Genomic DNA, 26,266 nt, shown 5'->3' with positions numbered 1-26,266 from the left:
ACTCAAACTAAGAGATGAGGAACTGGATAAGCAGTTCTCTGTCTGTTCTAACCAAACCTCCCCCCCCCCCCCAACCCCCCAACTCTACCAAACAAAACCAAAAGACAGTTGATTCAAATTCTCACATTTTCAGGCTCTCTACAAGTTCTGATTCATTCTACCTTTGTCTTTTTACAATGCATATACATTGTTTACAACATTGGTATCAGTTTTAACTATAACACTCAACAATGGTCGTTTTCGTATTAGACATTTGAAGAGAGAAAGCAAGTGTCGAATATGCATATCACAAACTTGTTCTTGAATACAGAAGCTCAGAGCAAATCGTTAATAGGAAACTATTTGGAATGGTGACTTTTTATTTGAAGAGAAGATGGCATATCAAGCCCTTAGAAGCCTAGTCTTGTGGGATTCACCAGAAGACGAAGACATCTTACTAGGCCCGTCTTCTGGGCTGCAGTTGCATGACATTTTCTGCCTTGTACACGCAGCCCCACATGCGTAACAGAACTTGTGGTTGCAATGTCTGTGAGAAAAAAAAAAAAACACACAGATAATCAGAGTCAAAGACAAATAATATCAATAACAAATGTCCAAAATACCTGCAGCTAATGCGTTGGCACCCGCCATTTTTTTGAACAACGGTGGCACACTGGGGACACTTGATCCATCCCTGTGTCTTGACTAACGACTCAAAAAGCGCAGCGTCAGATGTCAGGTAAGACGGGGACTTCTTGAACTCATCGCACGTCTTCTTGTAATGCCATGGAACATGGCATTTTTTGCAGAAACACAAGCCGCACTCGACGCATGTGCGTGCTACTGACTTTTGGCGAGGATCAATGGAGAAGCCGAGTGGGAGGTCGCGGTCGGACATCAAAAAGTTACAAGAAGGCTTGGGACAGTAGCCGAGTGGGAGGTCGCGGTCGTACTTGCAAAACCTGCAAATAATCGCATCAATGTCAAGTTTGTTACACAATATAATATCGAGGAGTATATGCTAGAGAACTTACGTGCACGTCATGTGCTTGCAACCTTCGGCACGCTCAACGGTGCAGAGACACCTCCTGCACTTCTTCAGACCAAGCTCCCGAGCTGTAGCATCGAAAACGGCTGTACCGGACTTCGTATAGGCTTTGGTCTTCCTGAATTCAGCACAGCTCAGCTTAGTATGCCACTCCATCTTGCAGTTTACACAGAAGCGTAAACCACATCCGAGACACTTCCGCGCTCCGGTAAGAGCGGGATCAACTACGGGAAGCCCTCGAGCAGACATTAGAATCGAACATCGAGGGTTCGGACAGTAGACCCTGTCTGAAACATCAATGGTCTCCTCAGCCTTGCGTTCGACCATCAATGCAAGCTGATCCGGATCAGCAATCCGGTTGCAGTCTGCAGGCTTGAGCTCGGACTTGCAACCCGTATTTGGGCAGATGAGCCGACTCCGGTGCCGTAGACTATGCGTGATATAGTTCCTCATGCATTCGAAGCAAATTCGGTGGAAGCATCCAGACACCGTGAATTTCGTATCCGCTGGCACATCTTCGTAACAGATAACACATGCTTCCACTACTACGCCGTCTTCACGCTGCCATGTGGTTTGGGAAGCAATGGCATCTCTTGCAAGCTTAATGAGAGAAGAATTGATGTCGTCTGAGCGCAGAAGAGGGAGTGCCTGGCAAGACGTGAAGCTTGTCTGAAGAAGAGCCAGTTGCTTCAAAAGTTTTGCCACTACAATGGACTCGTTCGGTGGTGCGGCTTTGCCTATTACCTGTCAGACACAACACATACGCAACTTGTGAATAACACAAGCAAAAAAGATAAAAGAAGCAAAAAGAAAGAAGAGACGAGTGACTTACGTAATCCAAGATGATCGAATCATCTTCACAGAAGAATTGGATACTTTTCACACCATGTTTCAACGCCCAATCCAGCCCTTGGATTATGGCAGCCAATTCCACCGCTTCAGGTTGTGCCAGGACTCGGTGGTCTCTCAGAACTTTGTTGGTCGCTGAAGAGTTACCGTTCGAGTCACAAAGAAACAGGCCTGAACCACCTACCAGTTTCGTAACATCTTTGACAATCTCTTCACTCACCAAACCCTTGGAGTATAACCTATAGGTATGAGTATTGGGTGAGGATTCTCCAAGGATTCTCAGAGGTTGTGGTTGAGGATTCTCCAAGGAATCGATCTCCTCTTGAGCTAACAAAGCCTTCAACATCGCTCCTTCCTCAGGTTTCTTGCCTTCCTCAGACTTGCCTCCGCCACCGAAAACATCCTTTGGCGTCGCCGGCGTTTTCTTGTTTTCCATTTCCTAGTGAAAAAAAATGTAGGACCGCGAAAATCCTGATTAAAAATTACGAAACAAGAGTATATAAAACGATAATATAAAGATTAAAAACGTTTAAAAAAACATAAGGAAATAGACGAAATTCACGGAGTCGAGATATGATCTCTTTCCTTAACTCAATAAATCGCCCGTAATGTGTGACGGTTTTATGCGATTTTTGAATCCCAGGATACAACCGTGATGAGACTGTTTCGCAACACCCGAAACAGAATCTACGAACTTAACTACTACGATATACTCTCGAGACACTTACTTTAAAAGATTAAAGAAGATCTAAGAGTTTTTTTTTTTCTTTTCTAGTGAGAGATAGCTTGGTATTTGTGTGAAGAGAGATAAATAATGTGATGGAATGGGATGATTTAATTTGTGAAGTGGGTATGGGTATTTATAGTGAATAAAAGCTTGGTCACCAAGTTGGCTAACTTCGAAACCAAGTTGGCTTAACTTGGTCACCAAGTTGGCTTAACTTGGTCACCAAGTTGGCTAACTTGGCCACCAAGTTGGCTAACTTGGTCACCAAGTTTCTTTTATTTTTTATTTTTTTAATATATAAATACCCAACACTCAATTTACCCAGCCCATTGGCTTGTAAATGAGCCCAATAAATGTCCATATCCATTCACATAAATTTTATTTTTACTCAGCCTTTAGGGCTTATAAAAACAAATTTCTATTCACACATCAAAATACTACTCAGCCCATTGGGCTTATGGTATTTGATCCAACAATCCCCCACATGAATAGAAATTACTCTAAACACTTGAAGACTCGATAGACCCTACAACTAGACCTAACACTAGACTCGACTAGACAGACAGACTTTTCGAGAGTATAAACGAAAAAACTAACTGTATATGATGTAGTAGCATATTTCAGCTTTGAACTACTCACTGTTAATACCTGCCGAATCTACTTTTCAGGAGGTGAACGTGATGTCTTGAACCACCCGAAGTTTGTGTAAACCGAGACAACAGATATAACCCAGCTGCGTTTTCTCGTAGAGTTAAGTTCTCTATTGTGTTCATTTTGGCCGTGAACTTGCCTGGTAGGTCATGAGTGAACTTGGAGAGTATAGCCTGAACTTCATTCTCCTAGAAACGGCCACATTTCACACTCACTAGGTGATTGCCACTAAAACCTATCATATATACAGAAAGTATCCTGTTATACTCTATATACATATATATGAAAGTTTATGGTCTTATCTCATTAAAAAGCCATTGCTTTACCTTAAATACTTACAGGAAGCACTGTTTGTCATCGTGGGAACTGAGTACTTTCAGTGCTTTAATTAGATTCTGCTTGATTTAGTTGTCCCTTTGAACCGACATCTTGGGATCTCCAATCTCGTTGGTGGGGTTTCCATCAAGCATCTTCTTAGTCATAGGCAATAAACCCATTCCCTTTGATGATTTTAATACTTGGTCTCTTGGTAAACCTTTGGTAAACGGATCCGCAAAGTTGTCAGCTGACTTGATGTAATTCACAGATATAACACCGGTTGAGATCAAGTGTCTAATGGTCTTATGTCGTCGTCTAATGTGACGCGATTTGCCATTATATAGAGTATTCAGTGCCCGAGCTATAGCCGATTGACTATCATAGTGTATGCGTAGAGCTGGGACTGGTTTCTCCCACATTGGAATATCTTCCAAGAAGTTACGAAGCCATTCTGCTTCTTCTGCTGCTTTGTCTAAAGCAATGAACTCAGATTCCATAGTTGATCTAGCCAATAATGTTTGTTTGGAAGACTTCCAAGATATCGCTGCACCTCCAAGCGTAAAGACATATCCACTTGTGGATTTCGAGTTCTTTGAGTCTGAAATCCAGTTTGCATCACTGTATCCTTCCAAGACTGCTGGTTCTTTACCGTAGTGCAGCCCATAACTTTTGGTGTATCGTATATAATTTAATACCCTTGTTATGGCTTTCCAGTGTTGATGACCTGGATTACTTGTGTAACGACTTAATACGTTGACCGCATGCGCCAGATCGGGTCTTGTACAATTTGTTAAGTACATCAGACTTCCAATTACCCGTGCATACTCCACTTGTAACACTGCCTCGCCTGCATTCTTGGTCAAGTGCAACATAGTGTCTACTGGAGTTTTAGCGGTTCCACTGGAGTAGGTCTTAAACCTCTCGAGTATCTTGTCAGCATAGTGATCCTGGGATAAAGTTATCCCATCAGGAGTCCTTGTGATTTTAATGCCCAGGATAACATCCGCAAGACCCATGTCTTTCATGTCGAACTGACCATTGAGCATGTTCTTGGTTTGTTGGATGATATCTTTGTTGCTGCCGATGATGAGCATGTCATCTACGTACAAGCACAACAGAATATACCCACTAGAAGTACATTTGTAGTAAATGCATTTATCACATTCATTGATGCTGAAACCATTTGACATCATCACACCGTCAAATTTTTCATGCCATTGCTTTGGAGCTTGCTTCAGCCCATACAACGACTTCACGAGCCTACAAACTTTGTGTTCTTGGCCTAGAACCACGAAACCTTCAGGTTGTTTCATGTATATCTCCTCTTCTAAATCTCCATTTAGAAAGGCAGTTTTAACATCCATCTGATGGATTTCCAAGTCTCTTAAGGCTGCAATTGCAATCAAAAGTCTGATTGAAGTTATTCTCGTCACTGGAGAATAAGTGTCGAAGAAATCCAGACCTTCTTTTTGTCTGAATCCTTGCACCACAAGTCTGGCCTTGTGCTTATCAACTGAGCCATCAGTTTTCAACTTGGTTTTGAATACCCATCTAGACCCTAGTGCTTTAAACCCTTGAGGTAAATCCACTATCTCGTAGGTATGATTCTGCATTATTGAATCAAATTCACTATTGACGGCTTCTTTCCAGAAATCTGCGTCAGGGGTAGACATCGCTTCTGCGTAAGATCTCGGCTCATTCTCAGCAAGAAATACCATCATGAAATCTTTACCGAAAGACTTTTCCTTACGAGCTCTCTTGCTTCGTCTAGGATTGTCTTCAACATCTTCTGCTTCAGTTACAGAAGTTCCAGAAGTAGTTGCCTCAACTGTGGAGGAAATCGCATCTCTTTGTTCACGAGTGCGTTTAGTATATTGCTTATCCTTATAAGGAAAAAAGTTTTCAAAGAATGAAGCGTTCCTTGATTCCATGATCGTATTGACATGGATGTCTGGTATATCTGATTTGATTACCAGAAACCGATAAGCACTACTGTTGTGTGCATAACCAATGAATACAGCATCCACGGTTTTAGGTCCAATCGTGACCTTTTTAGGAGGTGGCACTGCGACTTTTGCCAAGCACCCCCACACTTTGAGGTATTTGTACGAAGGTACATTACCTTTCCAAAGTTCATACGGCGTTTTGCCAGTTACCTTATGAGGTATTTTGTTGAGGATACAGTTTGTGGTGAGCAGCGCTTCCCCCCACAGATTCTGGGCTAGGCCAGATTCCTGCAACATTGCATTCATCATTTCCTTTAGAGTTCGGTTCTTTCTTTCCGCAACTCCGTTTGATTCTGGTGAATAGGGAGCAGTCGTTTGATGGATAATGCCGTTTACTTGACAAAACGCATTGAATGGTCCATCATATTCACCTCCTCTATCACTTCTGACTATTTTGATAGTCTTTTCCAGCTGATTTTCAACTTCGAGTTTATACTCTTTGAATTTATCCAAGACTTCGTCTTTACTACGTAACAAATATACATAGCAATATCTTGTGCAATCGTCTATGAAAATCACAAAATATTTTTTACCGCCTCTAGTTTGTACATACTTCAAGTCACACAAATCTGTGTGTATTAAACTTAGAGGTTCGGTTGTTCGCTCAACATGAGGTGATGGTGTTTTTGTGAGTTTTGCTTGGACACAAACTTCACATTTGTCTTTACTAATTTTGGACTTTGGGATCATGTTCAAATTCATCAATCTTTGCAAAGATTTATAATTTACATGTCCTAAGCGTTCGTGCCAAATATTAGAAGACTCAACAAAATAAGCAACTGGATTCTTATTCATTGAAACTTTGGAAGCAGGTACATCATTTTTCTTAAGGACTGTCATTACACACATTTTGACTAGTCCAGATTTAACAAAACCTTTTCCAATAAAAACACCATTCTTCCTGAGGATCAGCTGGTCGGATTCGAAGTTGATTCCAAAACCGTGCTTACTCATGAGAGATCCAGAAATTAGATTCTTCCTCATGTCTGGAACATGCTTGACGTTGGTGAGAGTGACCTCCATGCCGGATGTCATCTTCAGCACAACTTTTCCAATACCTTCGATCTTGGATTGGGAGACGTTACCCATCTTTACTTGATCATCAGACTTACACTTCTGATAGGTACTGAACATCTCTCTGTCAATGCAGATGTGTGTAGTGGCACCTGTGTCGTACCACCATTCTTTTGGGTTTCCTTCAACTATGTTAGCTTCTGTGACCACAGCACACAAATCAGCTTCAGTCAGGTTGGCTTGATTTTTTCCCATAGCCTTTCTGCGACATTCCGAGGATCTATGTCCCATCTTGCCACAGTAGTTGCACTTTCCAGTGAATTTGTTATTCGTGGAAGGTTGAGCTTGCTTTTTGAAGCTTGTGGTAGCTTGTTGAGCAAGCTTAGTCGGCACAGACTTTTGAAATCTTGCCTTTCCTTTACCTTTATTCTTGTGCTCAGCTACATTGGCATCAAGAGTATAACTTAGCCCCTCTTTATCACGTTTTAGTGACTCATTTTGAAGCCTGGTAATCAGATTTGCCAGCGTCAGGGCCTTTTGCTTGTAAGCAAGATAGTTTTTGAAGTCTGCCCAACTGGGTGGAAGCTTCTCAATGAAGCAATTCACTGTGAAAGTCTCACACAGCTTCATTCCTTCTTCAGCGATCTCTTGAAAGATCAGTTGTAGCTCATGCACTTGATCCATGATAGGTCGGGAATCGACCATCACGAATTTGAGAAATTTTGATGTAGCAAATTTCCCTGAGCCTACATTGAAGGACTTATATTTCTTTTCCAGAGCATCCCAAAGGTCTTTGGAACTTTTGACCTCACTGTAAACACTGAATAGTTGGTCCACCAAACGGTTTTGAATGTAACCTTTGCATAAGAAGTCACCATGCTTCCATGCGTCAAGGCTAGCAAGCGCCCTTGGATCAGTATTGTCCGCAGGTAGCACTGGTTTGACCTCAGTAAGATACTTGGCCAAATTCAGAGTGGTTAGAAAGAAATGCATCCTCTGCTGCCACTGCTTGAAGTTTGTTCCATCGAACTTGTCGGGCTGAAGTCCGTTAATGTTGCTAGGAACAGACGGAACTTGTGTAGGCAGCGCTACAAGTGGTTGACCATTCCCGGGTTGGGTTGTCATCTCACTGATTGAACCGTCGTTCGTCCCAATGACGTTGGTGTTGTTATCATCGTTAGTCATCGTGGAATCTGTTCACAAAACACAAACCGTAGTAAGTATCGAGAACTCAATTCAGTTGGGCGATTAAAAACTATTAAATCGCAATAAACGTTCTCAGAAATCTCGTAAAGCTTTCTTAAACGTTAATAGTCGTTCCAAGAAATCGTCTATAAGACGTTCTTAAACGCTATTTTTTTTTTTTTTAAAAGAATCGTTTTTTTTTTTTTTTTTATAAGGAAAAACGAGATCGCGAACCTGTCAAAGACTGTCGCGTAAATCGTTTCTTAGTGTGATTCGTCTTGTTAGATCAAAACGTTCTAAAGAATAGCTAAAGAGCGTTCTTAGAACCGTTCTAGATGGACTTTTAAAAAAAAAACGTTTTTATAAAATCGTTTTAAAAATATTGTTCGCAATATTCAATCCGATTCAAGCGATTAGCAGGAAGCGGATTTATTGAGTTAAGATTGTAGGACCGCGAAAATCCTGATTAAAAATTACGAAACAAGAGTATATAAAACGATAATATAAAGATTAAAAACGTTTAAAAAAACATAAGGAAATAGACGAAATTCACGGAGTCGAGATATGATCTCTTTCCTTAACTCAATAAATCGCCCGTAATGTGTGACGGTTTTATGCGATTTTTGAATCCCAGGATACAACCGTGATGAGACTGTTTCGCAACACCCGAAACAGAATCTACGAACTTAACTACTACGATATACTCTCGAGACACTTACTTTAAAAGATTAAAGAAGATCTAAGAGTTTTTTTTTTTTCTTTTCTAGTGAGAGATAGCTTGGTATTTGTGTGAAGAGAGATAAATAATGTGATGGAATGGGATGATTTAATTTGTGAAGTGGATATGGGTATTTATAGTGAATAAAAGCTTGGTCACCAAGTTGGCTAACTTGGAAACCAAGTTGGCTTAACTTGGTCACCAAGTTGGCTTAACTTGGTCACCAAGTTGGCTAACTTGGCCACCAAGTTGGCTAACTTGGTCACCAAGTTTCTTTTATTTTTTATTTTTTTAATATATAAATACCCAACACTCAATTTACCCAGCCCATTGGCTTGTAAATGAGCCCAATAAATGTCCATATCCATTCACATAAATTTTATTTTTACTCAGCCTTTAGGGCTTATAAAAACAAATTTCTATTCACACATCAAAATACTACTCAGCCCATTGGGCTTATGGTATTTGATCCAACAAAAAAAACCCGCGATAAACAAGGGAAAACGAAATCGATGAAAGTGGAATCAAAACGGAGATTTACTGTTTAGAGTGGCGGTTAAAAAAGAAACCTGAATATGATTAGAGTGGGGGTTTAAAAAAAAAAATTCTTGAAGAAACACTATTTTGCGATATGATTTCAAATTTACCCAATACTTTTTATTTTTACACAATAAACCCAAAATTCCAAGAGATAACAATGAGGAAGGGATTACCGTAGAATCTTCACCAGATTTGCGAGGCCCAAAATTCTAACCATGATTGAATAATCTTCACTAGTTGAACCATAATTGAAAAAAAATGAAAAATGTTGTCTTTGGAAATATTGACAACTTTCATATTGAAAACTTCCCATAATTCCCAGAGATAACAATTTTCTTCCTGCCAATAGACTTAAAATCTCAATATGCTTCTGATTGGCAAACGAATCAAAACAGGAGGAGGAAGTGATTACCGTAGAATCGCGTGGTGAGGCCTTACACATCTTCACCAGATTTACATAGTAGGAAGGCCTAAAAGATTCGTTCATTCTCTTTGAACATGATTAATAATTGAACCACTAGGTGATAACCCGCGCCCTGCGCGGAGCGAGGAAATTATTAATGTATTATAAATTTTAATATGTAGGTTTGGTATCGAATTGCTCCACTATTTATATCAACACATCACATAGGTTTTTTACTCTCCACGCCAAATTGAATAGACGATCACAATATTAATACTCCTCTTTAATCCCATATATTACACTTACCTTATTTGGTTATTGCGTGATTCAAATTGGCGTGAAATATGTACTATCAGATGCGTGTTGGTCAAGCGTAAATAAATCAGGAATATTCTTATTTTGATTAAGGTAATGATTTCGATTATTTGTAATTTTGTTTCCTTTTATATGCATTACATTATTATTGTGTTTCTTTTGAACTTTGACCAATTAAGCGATTTGAAATGTTGCATAGAAATGATCATCGAAAGAAGTAGTTGAAATTTCGAAAGATGTTGCATAGAAATGTTCATAATTCCAAGTTTCTTATTAAAAAAGTATGATTATAATACTCATTGATATTAGTAAAAAAAATGTTGGATTCAAAAAATGTTCAAAAAAATAAGATAACAAACCGTTTTAAAAAATGTTGAAGAACCACTCTCACCCTTTTAAAATTCATTGGATAGATGTCGAGATATATTTGTTGCCTTTTTCAACCGTAAATAATTCAGATTCTACGCCTGTCATAAAGTCCCGGTTTGTGATTAAAGCGGATTGTAATGCAGCGGTAACAAAACCGATCGAGTTGTAAATAAAGCATATTGTATAATGTATTTGTCCAATGGCATTTGGTTGTAAATATTCTAGTTCACAAAGGGTTATTTTAAAAAGCTAGTGAGAGTGGCTTAGGTGATGACACCTAGGAAATGACACTCATGTAATAAACACATGAGGCTAAGGTTTATTTGTGATGATGTTTCTCCTTTAATAAGAAAGGGATAGTTGAAAAAAAGATTGTTGTCTTTGGAAATTTTGACAACTTTCATATTGAAAATTCCCAAAATTTCAAGAGATAACAATTTTCTTACTGCCCATAGCTCTCGACCTTGTTAAGACTTAGAATCTGAGAGAAAGATCTGAAAGAAAACAAAGTACAAAATAGATCTGAAAGAAAAAAGACATGATAGGAGAGAGAGAGAGAGAGAATAGAGACATTTTAGGTTATAAGCGGCTCCAGCCTTTCAGAACTAGGAGGAAATCTACTTTGGATTAGTATCGTAACATAAAGAATCATAATTGCTCAAAAAAAAAAATTCATAAAAAGAATCTTCAATTTTTATATTATTGTTTTATTTATTTTTGTATTTAAAAAATGGAAGAAAAATGATGCTTAGGTGGAGGGAACTAGCTACGGGTAGTAGAGCTGTACCATCATTTGATTTTAGTGGGGTTTGTTAACTATATATAATCTTTTTCTATATAATACTTATTTTAGAAAATATTTTTTAAATTAATCTTTTAGGAGGGGGATCTGCATACATCTGATTTATATGATTTTATAAATACTTAGATGGGTAAATAACAATTTATGAATTTGATGATATGTTAATTTAGTATTGGTTTAGGGCATACTGCTTTTCTTAACACTGGTTTTATGAAAAATTTCTAATTTTCATTTATAAAGTGAGTATTTTAATTCCTTGTTCGAATTCCTGTATTTGGATCATCTAGTCTAGTACTATTAACCTTCCAAGTCGTAACTATCATAGGACACAAAATTCAAAAGTTTGCATGATGGTCCATATTTCCTCACCTACCAGAAAAGGAAACGACAAAAGGGGGAAATGATACAATGGACTTTATAATGGTTCCATACTATAAATGGGCCTAAAACACTATAAACCAATGTCAATCTTAACTTCAAAATTAGAGACTAGTTTTACCAAGAAAAAAGGTTCAAAATAATTTTCTTGAATGCATTACTCTGTAGCATTCCCTTCAGCAAATCACAAGAAGCTAAATACTAGACAGCCTACACCACTCATGTGTCGCTATTGGAAACCTAGCTCAGCTGGAAGATCTTTTTGGTCGGGACAGAGAGCTGCTATTTTTGATATAACTGCTCTGTTTTCGTTCTATATATTATTATCTTCTGTTTTTGCGGGTAGCCTCGGCTCTGTTTTGTCAACACATCATGGGCCTTGTTTTAAAGCCCATTTAATACTGACGGATTAGAACTAAATTGAAAAAGAAAAACTCTTCCCAAATCACCATTGTTCTTGTTCTGTTTGAGATCTCTCTTCCTCCAGACTTTTTTTTTTATTTTCACTAAAGTTTCTTTTATGTATTGAATTCATCACAGTTCTCGATTCGAATTTTCTCTCTCTCTCTCTCTCTCCCAATGGCGCTGCAGCAACAGTACCTTCACAAGCGACCCATTCTCTTCCTCTCCTCTTTCAAACTCTTCACTCTCGAACCGTCCAATCTCCCTCCTCAGCCGCAGCGGTCTCCTCCTCCTTCTCGCTCTCCTCGTCATCCTCGGCGTACTATTACCCTGGGCTGGATCTCCCTTATTCACTTTCCCAAACACATTCTCTTCTACCCACTCGAAATGGCGCGAATATTCACTGTGATCGTATGCGCAGTGAGCTATCCTTACTTGCCTTTCCTCAACAACTGGTTGATTAGCTTCTCCAGGCAGAAGCATCAGAACAAAGTCCTTGTGATTGCTGAGGATTACGCTACTCTGTATAAAGTTAACGAGAAATGGGCTGGTCACGCCGTCCTCATCCCTCCCGCGCTCGATTCTCAGACAGCTCACAAGTTCGATTCTCATGTATAATCTCTGCACAAAAGTTACATCCTCTATATCAGATTTCATAATCTCTTGCCGAAAAAGCTTAGAGCTTTGTATGTTTATGTATTTGTCTTAGCTGAAAATGGCTTAGTTGTCATCATACAGATTCACTTAGTTGTTGTTTATGTTACTTGAATAGCTTCACTGGTTACTCGGATCATAAGTTTGTGTAATCCATCAAGTTTCGGTTTTGAGCTTTGTTTAGTGAATCCATGGCTGATCTTATGAGATGGTGAACTTGTGGTTTTACTTACACTCGTTTTCTTTCTGAGTTTGAATGATTATGTAAGTTAGCTAAAAAATTTGTATAAAGTTTCAGTTTTTATGTTTGTGTGTTTCGGTACTTATTACCAATCTGGTTCTATTGGATCTTGGACGACTCTTTTGATTAGCTGATGATACTTTAGTGGTCGCTCAGCCTCAGATCATATGTTCGTTTAGTCCCTTGAGGTTTTGGGGTCTGAGTTGTGTTTGGTGCTACCATGGCTGATCTTATGAGTAACAAGAGATGGTGAAGTTGTGGATGTAGTACCATTTTCCTTTCTGATTTTGCGTTTTGAATGGGGTTATGTATCCCCTGTTTTCTGTTTTGATATTGTATGAATGCATCTTTTAACTAGTTGATCATATCCAAATCTTAGGGCTTCTTCAATTTCACAGCACGGAGACCGCAACATCTCTTGCAAATTTTGGAGCTAGGCTACAGTGTTATGTACAACGATGTTGATATGGTCTGGTTGCAAGATCCGTTCCAGTATTTGGAAGGAAAACATGATGCATACTTCATGGATGACATGACTCCAGTATGTAACTTTTGTACACTTCTCATTGACATGTCTGCAACAATTTTTGGATTCAGATTGTTTATGACCTTTTATTCATTTTGGTGTCAGATTAAGCCGTTGGATCACTCTCACGATTTACCACCACCGGGTAAAAAAGGAAGGACTTATATGTGTAGCTGCATGATTTTCTTGCGTCCCACTAATGGGGCAAAGCTTCTGATGAAGAAACGGATTGAGGAACTTCAAGACCAACCTTGGTCCAAAGCAAAGAAAGCAAATGATCAGCCTGCTTTTAACTGGGCACTTAACAAAACAGCTCACCAGGTATGCTTTTGCTTCCTCTAAGTTCCACTGTAAAACGGTAACCTGCTGTTTAACTGGTCTTGTGGCTTTATTACACAATTGTTACTGTTGTTGGTGTTGTGTAGGTGGATCTCTACTTGCTCTCTCAGGCAGCATTTCCAACAGGAGGATTGTACTTCAAGAACGAGACATGGGTAAAGGAGACAAAGGGGAAGCATGTGATAATCCATAATAACTACATTATGGGGTTTGACAAGAAGATCAAACGTTTCCGTGACTATGGTCTGTGGTTAGTGGATGATCATGCTCTTCAAAAAAAAAATTATTGTTTTGCTATCTTTCTCGTCCCATTCTTTTATTGATAATGGAATTTTCAGGCTGTGCAAAGAAAGAAATATCCACTTTGCGTGATTTATAAGGAGTCTATGAAGCGTTATGTGAGAATGTGTTAATAAGCTAAATCAGTGATGACTTGAGAGTTAAGTCTATCTATTTGGGTAATGCTATAATTGACATTGAGTCTGGCAGTTCTATGACTACTCCATTCAAGTCATATTTAATTCACATATACAAACAATATAATGAATCACAGTATCTGCAGAGAGGAAATAACAAAACGAGATTGTAGCAGTAAGAAGAATCAAACCCAAGAACCAAATTTTGATCAATAACGAAACGTCTTGATGGGTAAGTTAGTAAACCAAAAGTCTATTTATTTAGAAGGTTATACAATTAATCTGACACAAGTATGGGAGTTTTAAAATTGATAATGAGTTTTGCAAAACTCATAAACAATCAAAAGCTAGACTGACAGCTAGCATATATGATATAATGGTCCACTTTCTTTTCAAGTATATATATTACAGACTGTAGTTTATGTATATATATCCACACTGTACAACATGTTACATGTGACTGATTTTTTGCAAATTAGAGACCTTTTGGAGAATGCTGCTAATCTAAGATTTACCGTAAATGAAGAAATCATGAATTAAAATGCTACAAATAGTTTGCTTGACGTCCAATGTCCATTCATTCGTGTCTATTTATTTATTAATTTTTTTCTTCTTAAAAGTTTTAATGCATCTTTCTTGGTTATTGGTCAAATCGGATTATTAAATAAACATTAAAATATATGCGTGTAACATAAGAAGATAATATATGTCAAATACCCCATTTCTCTTTAATAAAAAACTGAATGATGAGATGGGGGGATAACATAAAATTTAGTCGCACCAAAATGAAAGGAAAAATAAAATAAAATAAAACAAATAAAGAGAGTGAAATTAAAAAAAAAAAAAACAGGGAAGCAAGCAAAGATTCTTTAAGCTCCCTTCGAATCCGCGCAGCTTAGTAGCAGCCAAAATCTGATTTGTAAAATTTCTCAGAGATTTCATCTAATATACACAGTCTCCTTCGATTCCCACCATTGACGCCAACACAAACAAAGCTTTGAGCTCACAATAAAGAATCTAAACCCACACACATCACTTGGAGTCGCCTTCTCTCTCTCTCCCTTTGACTACCTTCCTTGAGTTGATTTTGAATCAGAATTTTTTGAAATTTTCCTGTTCGATTCGTTTTTATTGAGATTTAGGTGTAGAGTTAATCGTAGCTAGCGTTAGGTTGCATGTAATTTAGAAACGAAATGGGTTCTCTAGAATCTGGGATTCCTCCGATCAAAAGAGAGAGGCAACAACACTCGCTCTTGCAGAGAAACAGATCCAGATCCTTTCTCTTCAAGAGGTTCAGTTACATCCAATGGATTTGCTCCACGTGCGTCTTCTTCTTCTTCGTCGTCCTTTTCCAAATGTTCCTACCGGGCCTCGTCATCGACAAATCCGATAAGCCACCATGGAGGAGGAAGGAGCTTCTCCCGCCTGATATGCTCGTTTTCAAGGAGAGAGGCGTTCTCAGTTTCGGTAACGATGTTAGATTTGAGCCTACCAAGCTCCTGATGAGTTTCCAGAGAGATAATACACAGCAGACTAGTAGTAATGGTTTCAATACGACTGTGCAGCGTTTTGGATTCCGAAAGCCGAAGCTAGCTCTGGTCAGTGTTACTTCTTCAGTTTTTTAGATTATGAGAGATCTGATGATTTAACGTTGTGATTTTCTCTTTTTTTTTTGGAAAGGTGTTTGCGGATTTGTTAGCTGATCCGGAGCAGCTGTTGATGGTGACTGTCTCCAATGCACTGATAGAGATTGGATATGCTATTGAGGTATACATTTGTTTTGCTCTTGCGTGTACTATTAGTAATGTGAAGTGACGATAATACTTGTCGTGGATAGGTGTACTCTCTCGAAGACGGTCCTGTTCATGGAATCTGGCAGCAAATGGGAATTTCAGTCACTATACTCGAGACTAACCGTGCGTCAAGTTGTGTCATCGACTGGCTCTCGTATGTACATTGCCTTTCCCCTGCTATATTTTGCATTGCTTGAAAACTTGTTGGAGAACTAGTGAGGCATGTATTGATTAGTTCAGAGCTCGGAGAGGCTATAGTTAGTTTAATGTACTCATGTGATTCGGCTTAATTAGATAATGTGGATCTAAGGTTAATCCAATGTATTATAGCTCGGATTTTTTCTTGAGGCTATAGTTTGTTTAATGTACTTATGTGATTCGGTTTAATTAGATAATGTGGATCTGAGGTTAATCCAATGCGTTGTAGCCTATTATTGGAGTTGACTTGACTTGGTCAGTGAGATGGTTTCTGATTATTGATCATTTTTCTTCTTATCTTGAAGCTATGATGGCGTCATTGTAAACTCTCTCGAAGCTAGGAGTATGTTTACTTGGTAAGATTTTTTTTCGGTTCTTTGATACGAGTGTTAATCACATTGTATTGGTTTTATTTTTTTATGTGGATTTTTTTTCCAAGTTCTTGATAGTTTAATCTGTTGTTATTCTTTGACAGCTTCATGCAAGAACCTTTCAAATCTACACCTCTTGTTTGGGCCATCAATGATGAAACTCTCGCGGTTCGGTCTAGACAGTATAGCTCAACAGGGCACACTGAACTCCTAACTGATTGGAAAAAGATTTTCAGCCGGGCATCGGTTGTAGTCTTCCATAATTATCTTTTTCCGGTAATCTTTTATGTTTCAGAGTGCAACTCATCTAGTTTCTTACTTCTTCAGTTGACTTATATTATTTCACCTTTTTGCTTCATGTAGATTCTCTACTCCGAGTTTGATGCTGGCAACTTTTATGTGATTCCTGGATCTCCTAAAGAAGCATGGAAAACAAAGAATATGGACTTTCCACCGAAAGATGACATTGTCATTTCCATTGTGGGAAGTCAGTTCTTGTACAAAGGTCAATGGCTGGAACATGCCTTATTTCTGGAAGCTCTACGGCCGTTATTTTCAAACTATAACAGTGAGAGTTATAAGTCCCATCTCAAGATCATAGCTTTAGGTGGAGAATCAGCTTCCAACTACAGCGTAGCTATTGAGGTATGACAAAAGGTCTGCTTTGTAGCTTTTGAAGATACAGATTACAAAATCACTAACCTTGTTTTGTTTGAATTTGTTAGACAATTTCCCAGAACTTGACATATCCAAAAGATGCTGTGAAGCATGTAAGCGTCGCAGGGAATGTTGATAAGATACTGGAAAGTTCTGATCTTGTCATATACGGATCATTTCTTGAGGAGCAATCTTTTCCAGAAATTTTGATGAAGGCCATGGCTTTAGGAAAACCGATAGTCGCACCAGACCTCTTGAATATCAAAAAACATGTACTTTTCTTTTCCTTTGCTCGTTTCTCTATGGAGATGTGTTGTGGCATACTGACTGTATTGACAATATCAAACAGGTCGATGACAGGGTTAGTGGGTATCTTTTCCCCAAGGGGAATCCTAAGGTTCTGTCGCAGATTGTGCTTGAAGTGATCACAGAAGGTAAAATATCCCCGTTGGCTCAGAATATTGGCTTGATGGGGAAAACAGCTGTTAAAAATATGATGGCGCTGGAAACCATAGAAGGTTATGCGACTCTACTAGAGAACATTCTCAAGTTTTCTTCAGAAGTTGCTTCTCCTAAGAATGTACAGACACTTCCTACAAAACTGAGAGAAGGGTGGAGCTGGCATCTGTTTGAAGCTCTCATGGATGCATCACCTAATAACAGAACAGCAAGAAGCTATGAGTTCATAGCGAATGTTGAGGGACAGTGGAACCAAACACCAGGAGATTCTACGAAATCTCGGGTTGTAAATGATGATTCATTTGTATATGAAATATGGGAAGGTGAGAGATATCTTCAGATAATTAACAGTAAAAAAAGACAAGAAGATGAAGAGGTAAGCATTTCAGATGCGAGTTCTTGAAGTGACATTCTCATCTCCAGTTCCCTACTTGATTTAATTTTGTGTTGTTGTACAGCTGAAAGCTAGAGCCTTGCAGTATCAGGGGACTTGGGAGGAAGTATATAAAAGCGCCAAAAGAGCAGACCGAAGTAAGAATGATCTGCATGAGAGGGATGAAGGGGAGCTGGAACGAACCGGTCAACCTCTGTGCATATATGAACCCTATTTTGGTGAAGGAACTTGGTCGTTTCTACATGAGTATCCCCTCTATCGTGGGGTGGGCATGGTGAGTTCCCATGTGCAGTATATTATTTTTGCAATTGTCCATCAGAAGGAAATGATTTTTTGTAAATTGATGTGAATGCATCATACTGCAGTCAGTTAAAGGAAGGAGACCTGGGATGGATGATATCGATGCATCATCACGTCTTCCGCTTTTCAACCAACCGTACTATCGCGATGCTCTTGGTGACTTTGGAGCATTTTTTGCAATTTCAAACAAGATTGATCGAGTACACAGGAATGCATGGATTGGGTTTCAGTCTTGGAGAGCAACCGCCAGGAAGGTACACACATCTTCTCTTGCTCTACCCAGGAATGATATGTCCTGTACTAATAACTAGTAATGTAATTTGGGAACCTAAAACAGGAATCTTTATCCGAAATTGCTGAGAACGCATTACTTAATGCTATAAAAACACGCAAACACGGAGATGCCTTGTATTTTTGGGTTCGCATGGACAAAGATCCCAGGAATCCTCTGAAGAAACCCTTTTGGTCGTTCTGTGATGCCATAAATGCTGGGAACTGCAGGTAAACCCATACAAATTTCCTAAAATATAGTTTTATAACAATGTTTGAGACTTCACATACCTGACTCTTTACAATATTTGGACTTTGATGAAGGTTTGCTTACAACGAAACTTTGAAGAAAATGTACAGTGTCAAAAATTTAGACTCACTGCCTCCAATGCCTGAGGATGGGGATACATGGTCTGTGATGCAGAGCTGGGTGTTGCCAACAAAATCCTTCGTAGAGTTTGTCATGTTCTCAAGGTGATTGCTTGCTTGCTTGCTTGTTATTACCCATTGATTGTTTCAATCCGACCCTCACTGAGAAAAAAGAGTACTTAGAGAGTGTTTCTTCTCTCTTGTGTTGTAGAATGTTTGTGGATTCTTTGGATGCACAGATGTATGAAGAGCATCATCGAACAAACCGTTGCTATCTGAGTTTAACCGAAGTAAGTAACTCATTCCCTCTTTTACCAAAGTTCATATGGATTTTGAGTGATGTGTTGAATTTTGTCAACAGGACAAGCATTGCTATTCACGGGTACTAGAGCTCCTGGTGAACGTATGGGCATACCACAGCGCGAGACGCATTGTCTACATAGATCCTATAACTGGTTTGATGGAGGAGCAACACAAACAAATGAACCGGAGAGGGAAAATGTGGGTGGACTGGTTCGGTTACACAACTCTGAAAACAATGGACGAGGATCTTGCAGAGGAAGCAGACTCAAACGACCGTCGTGTGGGTCACTGGCTATGGCCATGGACAGGTGAGGTGGTGTGGAGAGGCTCATTAGAGAAAGAGAGACAAAGGAAGAACATAGAGAAAGAAGAGCAGAAGAAGAGAAGTAAAGATAAGCTGGATAGAATGAGAAGAAAAAGTCATCGCCAGAAAGCAATCGGGAAATATATTAAACCGCCTCCTGAAAACGCAAACGTTACCACCACTTTGTTAAACGCAGACGCATAAAAAAAACAGATTAAAAGATTTTTTTCATTCATTATAAAAAAGGTCTCAAGTCTAAATCATTCACTCTCTTCCTCTCTCTTCGATTTGCATTTAACTCTTCGGCGGTGAGAGAAGATGGCGGTGGAATCGCACGTTCTTGAGATCAATCTCATCTCGGCGCAAGGGCTTAAAGAACCGACGGGGAAGCTCCGGAGACTGCAGACGTACGCATCCGTATGGGTTGATTCCTCCACCAAGCTCCGCACTCGAATCGATCGGATCGGCGCCGAGAATCCGATTTGGAACGATAAGTTCGTTTTCCAGGTTTCATCGGAGTTCCTCTCCAGCGAAACTTCCGGCGTCTCCATCGAGATCTACGCCGTTGGTTACTTACGCGATCATCTCATCGGAACCGTGCGTTTCCTCGTGAGCAACTTCCTCCCAACCGCCGCGGAGAAAGTTCCGTCTCTCGTCGCGCTTCAGATCCGCCGTCCTTCCGGAAAGTTCCGCGGTGTTCTCAACATCGCCGCCATGGTGATCGACGCTTCCGAGCTGCCCGCTGGTTTCTTCAAGTCCGTTCGAGAGAAGGAGGCGGAGAGTCGCCGGAGCCGAAGGATGATGAAGAAGTCGAGATCCGCGGTTGTTTTGTCGGAGAACGGTTTAGCTGACGACGGCGGAAGCTCGAAGGAGAACTCGTTAAGCGGATCGGTGAATTTCTCCGACGACGGTACGGACTCGACGGCGTCTTCTCCGATGCCGTCTCCGCTCAGAGACTGGAACGCGGTTCGGAATATGGCGGGAAAGAATCACGTGAGGTGGTCATCGGACGGCGGAGGAATGATGTGCTGTTTCTTGATGAAATCGTCTGGTATGTTGCCGCCAAAACAAGAAAGAATGGACGGCTGAGATTTGTTATCTGATGATGATTCCCAACGGTTCTTGGTTTCGTAGATCATCGCCACGTCCACCACCTCTTATCATCATCAACCATACATTTTTCGTTTAGGCAGTTACCGACGGTTATGAGTATTAACTAACTCTTTTAGTTCGCGCATTTTTCTTTTTTGTTCATTTGTTTTTTTTGTTTCTTTTTTTCTGAACACTTTCAAATTCATTTCAATATGAAGACGAAGATCATTTTTTGTGGTGTTATATTAATTTTCCGCATGTTAATAAACGATTTAATATATGGTCGTAAAAGTGAAACAAAACGCGGGAGTTGGTTTTGGGAGTTGAGGAGATAGTTAGTAGTTGGCTTAACGGCCTTATGAGTTAAAAACCATCGATTCACTCTACCAGAAAAAAAAAACTAAATATCATCTTTTAATTACAAAATCCTCGACAGATTGTTCATCATTTGATACCAATTCACTCTCCCTCTCTCTCTCTCAGAACATTTCTAGGGAATTTATGGCAAGGTTTACAAGGCAGATATCAGCCATGGAGGTTAGAGCCACACAGAAAAATAGAGTTCGATACTCTTCAAAGAACATTAAACACTTGCCATCTTGCACTATTACTGAGTTTGATTTAAAGGATTATTCTCCGTTGGGTTTCAGGTATAACGTTTTTGCTAATGTTTCTTGTCATTTCTTTTCCTTTTTGTAATGATAAATTTTGATTTTGAGTTTTGTCCTAATTGTAGACTTATACAAGAACTTGAAGATATTGATCATGATGATTACATGCATTCCATTTGCAATGATAAGACTTTAAACAAGCTTTCTTCTGGGAAAATAGGCAATGTGTTTCTTGTATCCAATGATGACCGTTTCCTCATCAAGATTCTTCGAAAATCTGAGATTAAGGTATTCAACATAAACATTTATCTTTTTTGTTTAACATAACTTCTTGATCAAGTCTTTTATAATAAAACATGTGATTTCTAGGTGATACTAGAGACGCTTCCGGGCTACTACAGACATATTCATAATCACAGATCATCACTATTCTCAAGGATCTATGGTGCTCATGTTGTCAAGCCTGTTGGAGGTGTTAAGGTGAATAGATTGGACCTATGAATATCTATGATTTTTACTTTCTTATAAACAAAGTTATAATGTTTTTTTTTTGTTGTAATGCAGACATATTTTGCTGTGATGTCAAACATGCTGCATTCTAAGGTTTTTATGAACAAGCTCTATGATCTAAAAGGTTCTCCGAAAGGTCGAACCAACAAGAAAATTGAACTGAGAAACAACACTGTGTTCAAGGATATAGATCTCGATTTCTGTTTCTACGTTGATCCATTGGCTAGACAACGCATCATCAAGTATATATTTCTCTCTATCATCTTGATTCTAGTGACCAATATATGATTCAAATGCTTAAACAAAATGGTTCATGTCATTATTACAGGCAGACAAAGCTAGACTGTGATCTTTTGGAAGAACAAGGCATAATGGATTACAGCTTATTGGTTGGTTTACAAGTAAAAGAGTCATCAACTCAAGGTATGATATATATACATGTTCCTATTTTTCGCTATTTTTATTAGTGCAAGTATTTCATTTTGATGTAGATCATGTATCTGATTATAACAAATCACTCTTGACAGGTTCAGTTAATGGAGTAAACCCGGTTTATGGTAGCTTCACACCTCCATGTAAGCAAAATTTTCACCAAACAGTTTTAAATCTCTGTTTCATGTTACTTGGCAAAGACTACAATATCTCTCTATCCATTATATTTTCAGGCTCATTGAAAAGTGATAGCACAAACTCGTTGAAGACAGCTCTAAATTCTCCAGATAGCTCGTTTACAACATTCTACTCATGCCCTCCCAGTAGAGGTAACAATGCATTATGGAGAAAAAAAAACATTGTCAATTGTTTTTTTTTTAGGTCTAAACAATGTACTTAAGTAGAAAACAATATTGTATTTGATCTTTTTAACAGAATCAGTGGAAAGTGAAAACTCAATGACAAGCAATAGCACAGGCTCAGAAAATAATCTGATAAACAGACAAAGCAAATTAACAACACTCAGTGACCTCTTTGTCAACAGGTAAACTACCACAAATATTATAAATGTTAGAAACTTAATGTAAAGTAAATACTCTTTTTTTTTTTAATATTCTGAAGCAGCTGCTCGAGTACTAACTTTGGGATGAAGATTCCGGCGAGAGCACGGCGAGTGAAGAGAGCGGCGGGAGAAGAGGAGGAATGGTACGATGTGGTTTTGTATTTAGGGATCGTAGACACATTTCAAGACTACGGTATGAAGAAACGCATTGAACATTGTTACAAAACTATCCAACATAACTCAAACTCGATATCGACCGTCCATCCTAAGATCTACTCTTCTCGGTTCCAAGAATTCGTCTCCAACATCTTCTTACCTCGTGACGACGGTGATTTATCTCTGTAAAATATACTATTTGTTATAGCAAATGACGGTTTAACTTCCAAGTCAGATCATGATTAGTGTGTTAAATAGCCCTCATCTTACGACCCATGTCAGGTGTCTGTTGTCCAAAACCTTGTAATCTTTACTATGTTTCTTTAACAGATACTCCATAAACTATAAAAAAATATTACGTAGATAATTTTACAACTGACAGTTCAACTTGGACTATGTTTAAAATTGCCTATAAACATTTTCTCCGATAGTCTTTACCATGTTTCTCTAACAAATAATAAAATCAAATTACTATTGTATGAATCTATTCGATCGGTCCCTTCTTTAGTAGGTTACCAACAGTTCAACTGCATTTAAAACACCACAAGTAACTTACTTCAGACGCACACAACCCAACAAATCGTTTAGTCTCCCAACAACGTAAAATGTTCAAAGGATTCCCAAAACAATACACTTTCATCAGACCTTAGTGCATTCCAAGAACAGACCCAGAGAAACTACTTGTCGATAACCAAACATTATTACATGTTCCAGACTTGAGCATGACTACACAGACACCTAAATGCTTTGATTTACTTTAATACCAAAAATCAAATATAATAAGTCCTTAGTTTTTTTTATAAAAAGAAATATTAGAACGATAAATTATTTTAATCTTATTCATGTTTGATAAAAGAAAAAAGAAAAATAAAAATATCAGAGGCTACTAAATTATGTGCGACTCAATTATAACATTGAATACACAAAAAAGTAAAAAAGTAGAAGAAGTAAAATACGGGATCTTAAATGCAACAACAAAAATTATAACGGTATAGTACAATAGATCCGTTGCGTTATTTTTGTAGATAAACATCAGTTCCGTCATTTTTTGTAAAAAAAGAAAAGCAAAACAAGTGAATCTCACATCTTTTTTTCTCATCTCTCATTTCTCTCTCATTTCTGTCAGATTCCAAGTGTAGTTTCATACTCTGTTTGGATGCAAAGGCTCTTCATCTGTCATTTGCCTTGGAAGGTATCAATAAACATGTACAGCCAGAGCAGTGTGCAGTCAGAAGAGCTATGTTGTGTCACTGCTGTTATTCTACAGTATGTTTTTAGCATATAATCAGCCACACCTATATATATCTCCTTTATATCACCAGGTACTACAACCTGTTACATAACTCCCATCTAGCTCTAACAGGATTAGATGAAAGTCTTCAGAGTTGCAAAGGTTCAACAGACTCTACTTTCTCTTTTTTTTTTTTTTGGAACTCAAACTGTACTTTCTCTTTTCTCTTATTCACTTAGAAAAGTTTGTTATGACTAAGATATGTGTTATGTAATTGCAGTTAGATAGGTTTTGGTGGTGATGATCGAATTTGGAAAATAGGTTTAGGTGGCTTGTACTTGGATTATTAAAATGGCTAGGAATGGCAATCTTGGTGGTAATGATCGAATTTAGAAGACATGTTTAGTTTAAAAAATATATATAATTTAATGAGTTGTTTTTCTTTAAAATATATAATTTAAGAACATTTTTTATATCAACATTTAGAATCCTAAACTTTTTATTTTTAACAAATCCAAAATCTGGATTTATTATATTAATTGGGCTTTATAACATCTAAACCCAAGCCTAGTTTTTATCTATTAATAAAGTTAAATTTAATAAATAGATATCGGTGAATTAAAAATTGGGAAAAAATATATACAGATTTCATGGATTAGGGTATTATTGATTTTTTTTTTTTTAAGGTATATAGAAAAAGGGGTATAAACAATTATATGGGTGATTGGGATTAATGGTATTTTAGATCAAGGGTAATTGAGATTAGAAGTATTTGGGATTAAGGATATTGTGGATTAGGGATGATTGAGGGGTATATGAGAGTAGATGCATTTGGTATTAGGATTATATTGGATTAGGGGTAATTGATATAAGTGGCATTTGGGATTATGGGTATTTGAGATTAGGAACATTTTGGGATTAGGGACATTTAAGATTAGGTGTATTTGAAATTAGTGGCATATGAGATTAGAAACATTTTGGGATTAGGAGCATGAGACATTTGAGATTAGGGCATTCTAGATTAGGGGCATTTGAGATTATGATATTTGAGATTATGAGCATTTAAGATTAGTGATATTCTAGATTAGGGACATTTTAGATTATGGGCATTTGGGATTAGGAGCATTTGAGATTAGGGACATTCTAGATTAGGGGTATTTGAGATTAGGGGTATTTGAGATTAGGGGCATTCTAGATTATGGACATTTGGGATTAGGGATATTTGAGACTAAGGGCATTTGAGATTAATTAGGGGCATTTGGGATTAGGGGTATTTGAGATTGGGCATTTGAGATTAGGGGTATTTGAGATTGGGCATTTGAGATTAGGGGCATTTGGGATTAGGGGTATTTGAGATTAGGGGTATTCTAGATTAGGGGCATTCTAGATTAGGGGTATTTGGGATTAGGGGTATTCTAGATTAGGAGCATTCTAGATTAGAGGTATTTAAGATTAAGGGCATTTGAGATTAGGGGCATTTGGGATTAGGGGTATTTGAGATTAGGGGCATTCTAGATTAGGGGTATTTAAGATTATGGGTATTTGAGATTAGGGGCATTCTAGATTATGGACATTTGGGATTAGGGGTATTTAAGATTAAGGGCATTTGAGATTAAGGGCATTTGGGATTAGGGGTATTTGAGATTAGGGGCATTCTAGATTAGGGGTATTTAAGATTATGGGTATTTGAGATTAGGGGCATTCTAGATTATGGATATTTGGGATTAGGGATATTTGAGACTAAGGGTATTGGGCATTTGAGATTAGGGGCATTTGGGATTAGGGGTATTTGAGATTAGGGGTATTATAGATTAGGGGCATTTGAGATTAGGTGTATTTGAGATTAGGGGCATTCTAGATTAGGGGTATTTGAGATTATGGGTATTTGAGATTAAGGGCATTCTAGATTATGGGCATTTGGGATTAGAGATATTTGAGATTAAGAACATTTGAGATTAGGGGCATTCTAGATTAGAGGCACTTAAGATTCTCTTAAGATTAGAGGTATTCTAGATTATGGGCATTTGAGATTAGGGGTATTTGAAATTAGAGACACTTAAGATTATGGGCATTCTAAATTATGGGCATTTGAGATTAGAGATATTTGAGATTAGAAGTATGACATTTGAGATTAGAGGTATTTGAGATTAGAAACATTATAGATTAGGGGCATTTAAGATTAGAAGTATTTGAGATTAGGGGTATTTAAGATCAAGGACATTCTAGATTATGGGCTAATTTCAAATGCCCCTAATCTCAAATGCCCTTTAGATACTTGGTATACTTATCCAACCAATGCACCAAAATTAAATAAAATTGGCAGTAAAAATACTAAACTTTCGGAGACATAAGCATCTACAAATAGATTGTACAT

At 38.2% G+C, this 26,266-nt stretch overlaps 4 protein-coding genes and 1 pseudogene across 6 annotated transcripts; 4 read left to right on the top strand and 1 right to left on the bottom strand.

Annotated features, from left to right (window-relative positions):
• Positions 1 to 151: 151 nt before the first annotated feature.
• Positions 152 to 8,497, bottom strand: LOC103836882. Of its 3 annotated transcripts, none has more exons than XM_033278922.1 (5): positions 2,468 to 2,719; positions 1,860 to 2,315; positions 1,014 to 1,771; positions 603 to 941; positions 152 to 526 (listed from the first exon to the last, which is right to left on the bottom strand). In XM_033278922.1, the coding sequence occupies exons 2-5, from the start codon at positions 2,310 to 2,312 to the stop codon at positions 382 to 384; spliced, it is 1,695 nt and encodes a 564-aa protein (XP_033134813.1). In that variant the 5' UTR covers positions 2,313 to 2,315; positions 2,468 to 2,719; the 3' UTR covers positions 152 to 381. The 3 variants fall into 3 exon arrangements, with proteins under 3 accessions (XP_033134813.1, XP_033134814.1, XP_009111429.2); XM_033278923.1 differs by having other exon boundaries at positions 2,605 to 2,713; XM_009113181.3 differs by lacking the exon at positions 2,468 to 2,719 and adding an exon at positions 8,240 to 8,497 and having other exon boundaries at positions 210 to 526; positions 1,860 to 2,347.
• A 1,210-nt stretch (positions 8,498 to 9,707) lies between these two features.
• On the top strand, positions 9,708 to 13,913 carry LOC103836879 (annotated as a pseudogene).
• Positions 13,914 to 14,687: 774 nt separating this feature from the next.
• Positions 14,688 to 19,561, top strand: LOC103836877. Its single transcript, XM_009113177.3, has 14 exons — positions 14,688 to 15,478; positions 15,561 to 15,647; positions 15,718 to 15,827; positions 16,177 to 16,227; positions 16,347 to 16,518; positions 16,606 to 16,887; positions 16,968 to 17,171; positions 17,249 to 17,734; positions 17,817 to 18,026; positions 18,118 to 18,306; positions 18,390 to 18,553; positions 18,647 to 18,796; positions 18,903 to 18,981; positions 19,053 to 19,561. Exons 1-14 carry the CDS (start codon positions 15,074 to 15,076, stop codon positions 19,500 to 19,502), a joined length of 3,039 nt encoding a protein of 1,012 aa, XP_009111425.1. The 5' UTR covers positions 14,688 to 15,073; the 3' UTR covers positions 19,503 to 19,561.
• LOC103836878 lies at positions 19,562 to 20,681 on the top strand. Its single transcript, XM_009113178.3, has one exon. It carries the CDS (start codon positions 19,617 to 19,619, stop codon positions 20,385 to 20,387), a length of 771 nt encoding a protein of 256 aa, XP_009111426.1. The 5' UTR covers positions 19,562 to 19,616; the 3' UTR covers positions 20,388 to 20,681.
• Positions 20,682 to 20,880: 199 nt separating this feature from the next.
• On the top strand, positions 20,881 to 23,535 carry LOC103836876 (putative phosphatidylinositol 4-phosphate 5-kinase 11). The gene is made up of 9 exons (XM_009113176.2): positions 20,881 to 21,040; positions 21,127 to 21,289; positions 21,371 to 21,481; positions 21,566 to 21,753; positions 21,840 to 21,934; positions 22,039 to 22,086; positions 22,177 to 22,272; positions 22,379 to 22,487; positions 22,568 to 23,535. Exons 1-9 carry the CDS (start codon positions 20,892 to 20,894, stop codon positions 22,848 to 22,850), a joined length of 1,242 nt encoding a protein of 413 aa, XP_009111424.1. The 5' UTR covers positions 20,881 to 20,891; the 3' UTR covers positions 22,851 to 23,535.
• Positions 23,536 to 26,266: the final 2,731 nt, after the last annotated feature.

This window comes from Brassica rapa, chromosome A09, assembly GCF_000309985.2.
Source record: "Brassica rapa cultivar Chiifu-401-42 chromosome A09, CAAS_Brap_v3.01, whole genome shotgun sequence".
Lineage (NCBI taxonomy): Eukaryota > Viridiplantae > Streptophyta > Magnoliopsida > Brassicales > Brassicaceae > Brassica > Brassica rapa.
This window is presented reverse-complemented; position numbering and strand designations above follow the sequence as displayed.

Coding starts and splice junctions, on each gene's coding strand:
- LOC103836882 (XM_009113181.3), bottom strand. CDS start 2,312: ATGGAAAACAAGAAAACGCCGGCGACGCCAAAGGATGTTTTCGGTGGC. Junction 1,772..1,859: donor ATTCGATCATCTTGGATTAC/GTAAGTCACTCG, acceptor TGTGTCTGACAG/GTAATAGGCAAAGCCGCACC. Junction 942..1,013: donor TGCAAGCACATGACGTGCAC/GTAAGTTCTCTA, acceptor GATTATTTGCAG/GTTTTGCAAGTACGACCGCG.
- LOC103836877 (XM_009113177.3), top strand. CDS start 15,074: ATGGGTTCTCTAGAATCTGGGATTCCTCCGATCAAAAGAGAGAGGCAA. Junction 15,828..16,176: donor TGTGTCATCGACTGGCTCTC/GTATGTACATTG, acceptor CTTATCTTGAAG/CTATGATGGCGTCATTGTAA. Junction 18,554..18,646: donor ATAAATGCTGGGAACTGCAG/GTAAACCCATAC, acceptor ACTTTGATGAAG/GTTTGCTTACAACGAAACTT.
- LOC103836878 (XM_009113178.3), top strand. CDS start 19,617: ATGGCGGTGGAATCGCACGTTCTTGAGATCAATCTCATCTCGGCGCAA.
- LOC103836876 (XM_009113176.2), top strand. CDS start 20,892: ATGGCAAGGTTTACAAGGCAGATATCAGCCATGGAGGTTAGAGCCACA. Junction 21,041..21,126: donor TATTCTCCGTTGGGTTTCAG/GTATAACGTTTT, acceptor TCCTAATTGTAG/ACTTATACAAGAACTTGAAG. Junction 21,754..21,839: donor GCTAGACAACGCATCATCAA/GTATATATTTCT, acceptor TCATTATTACAG/GCAGACAAAGCTAGACTGTG.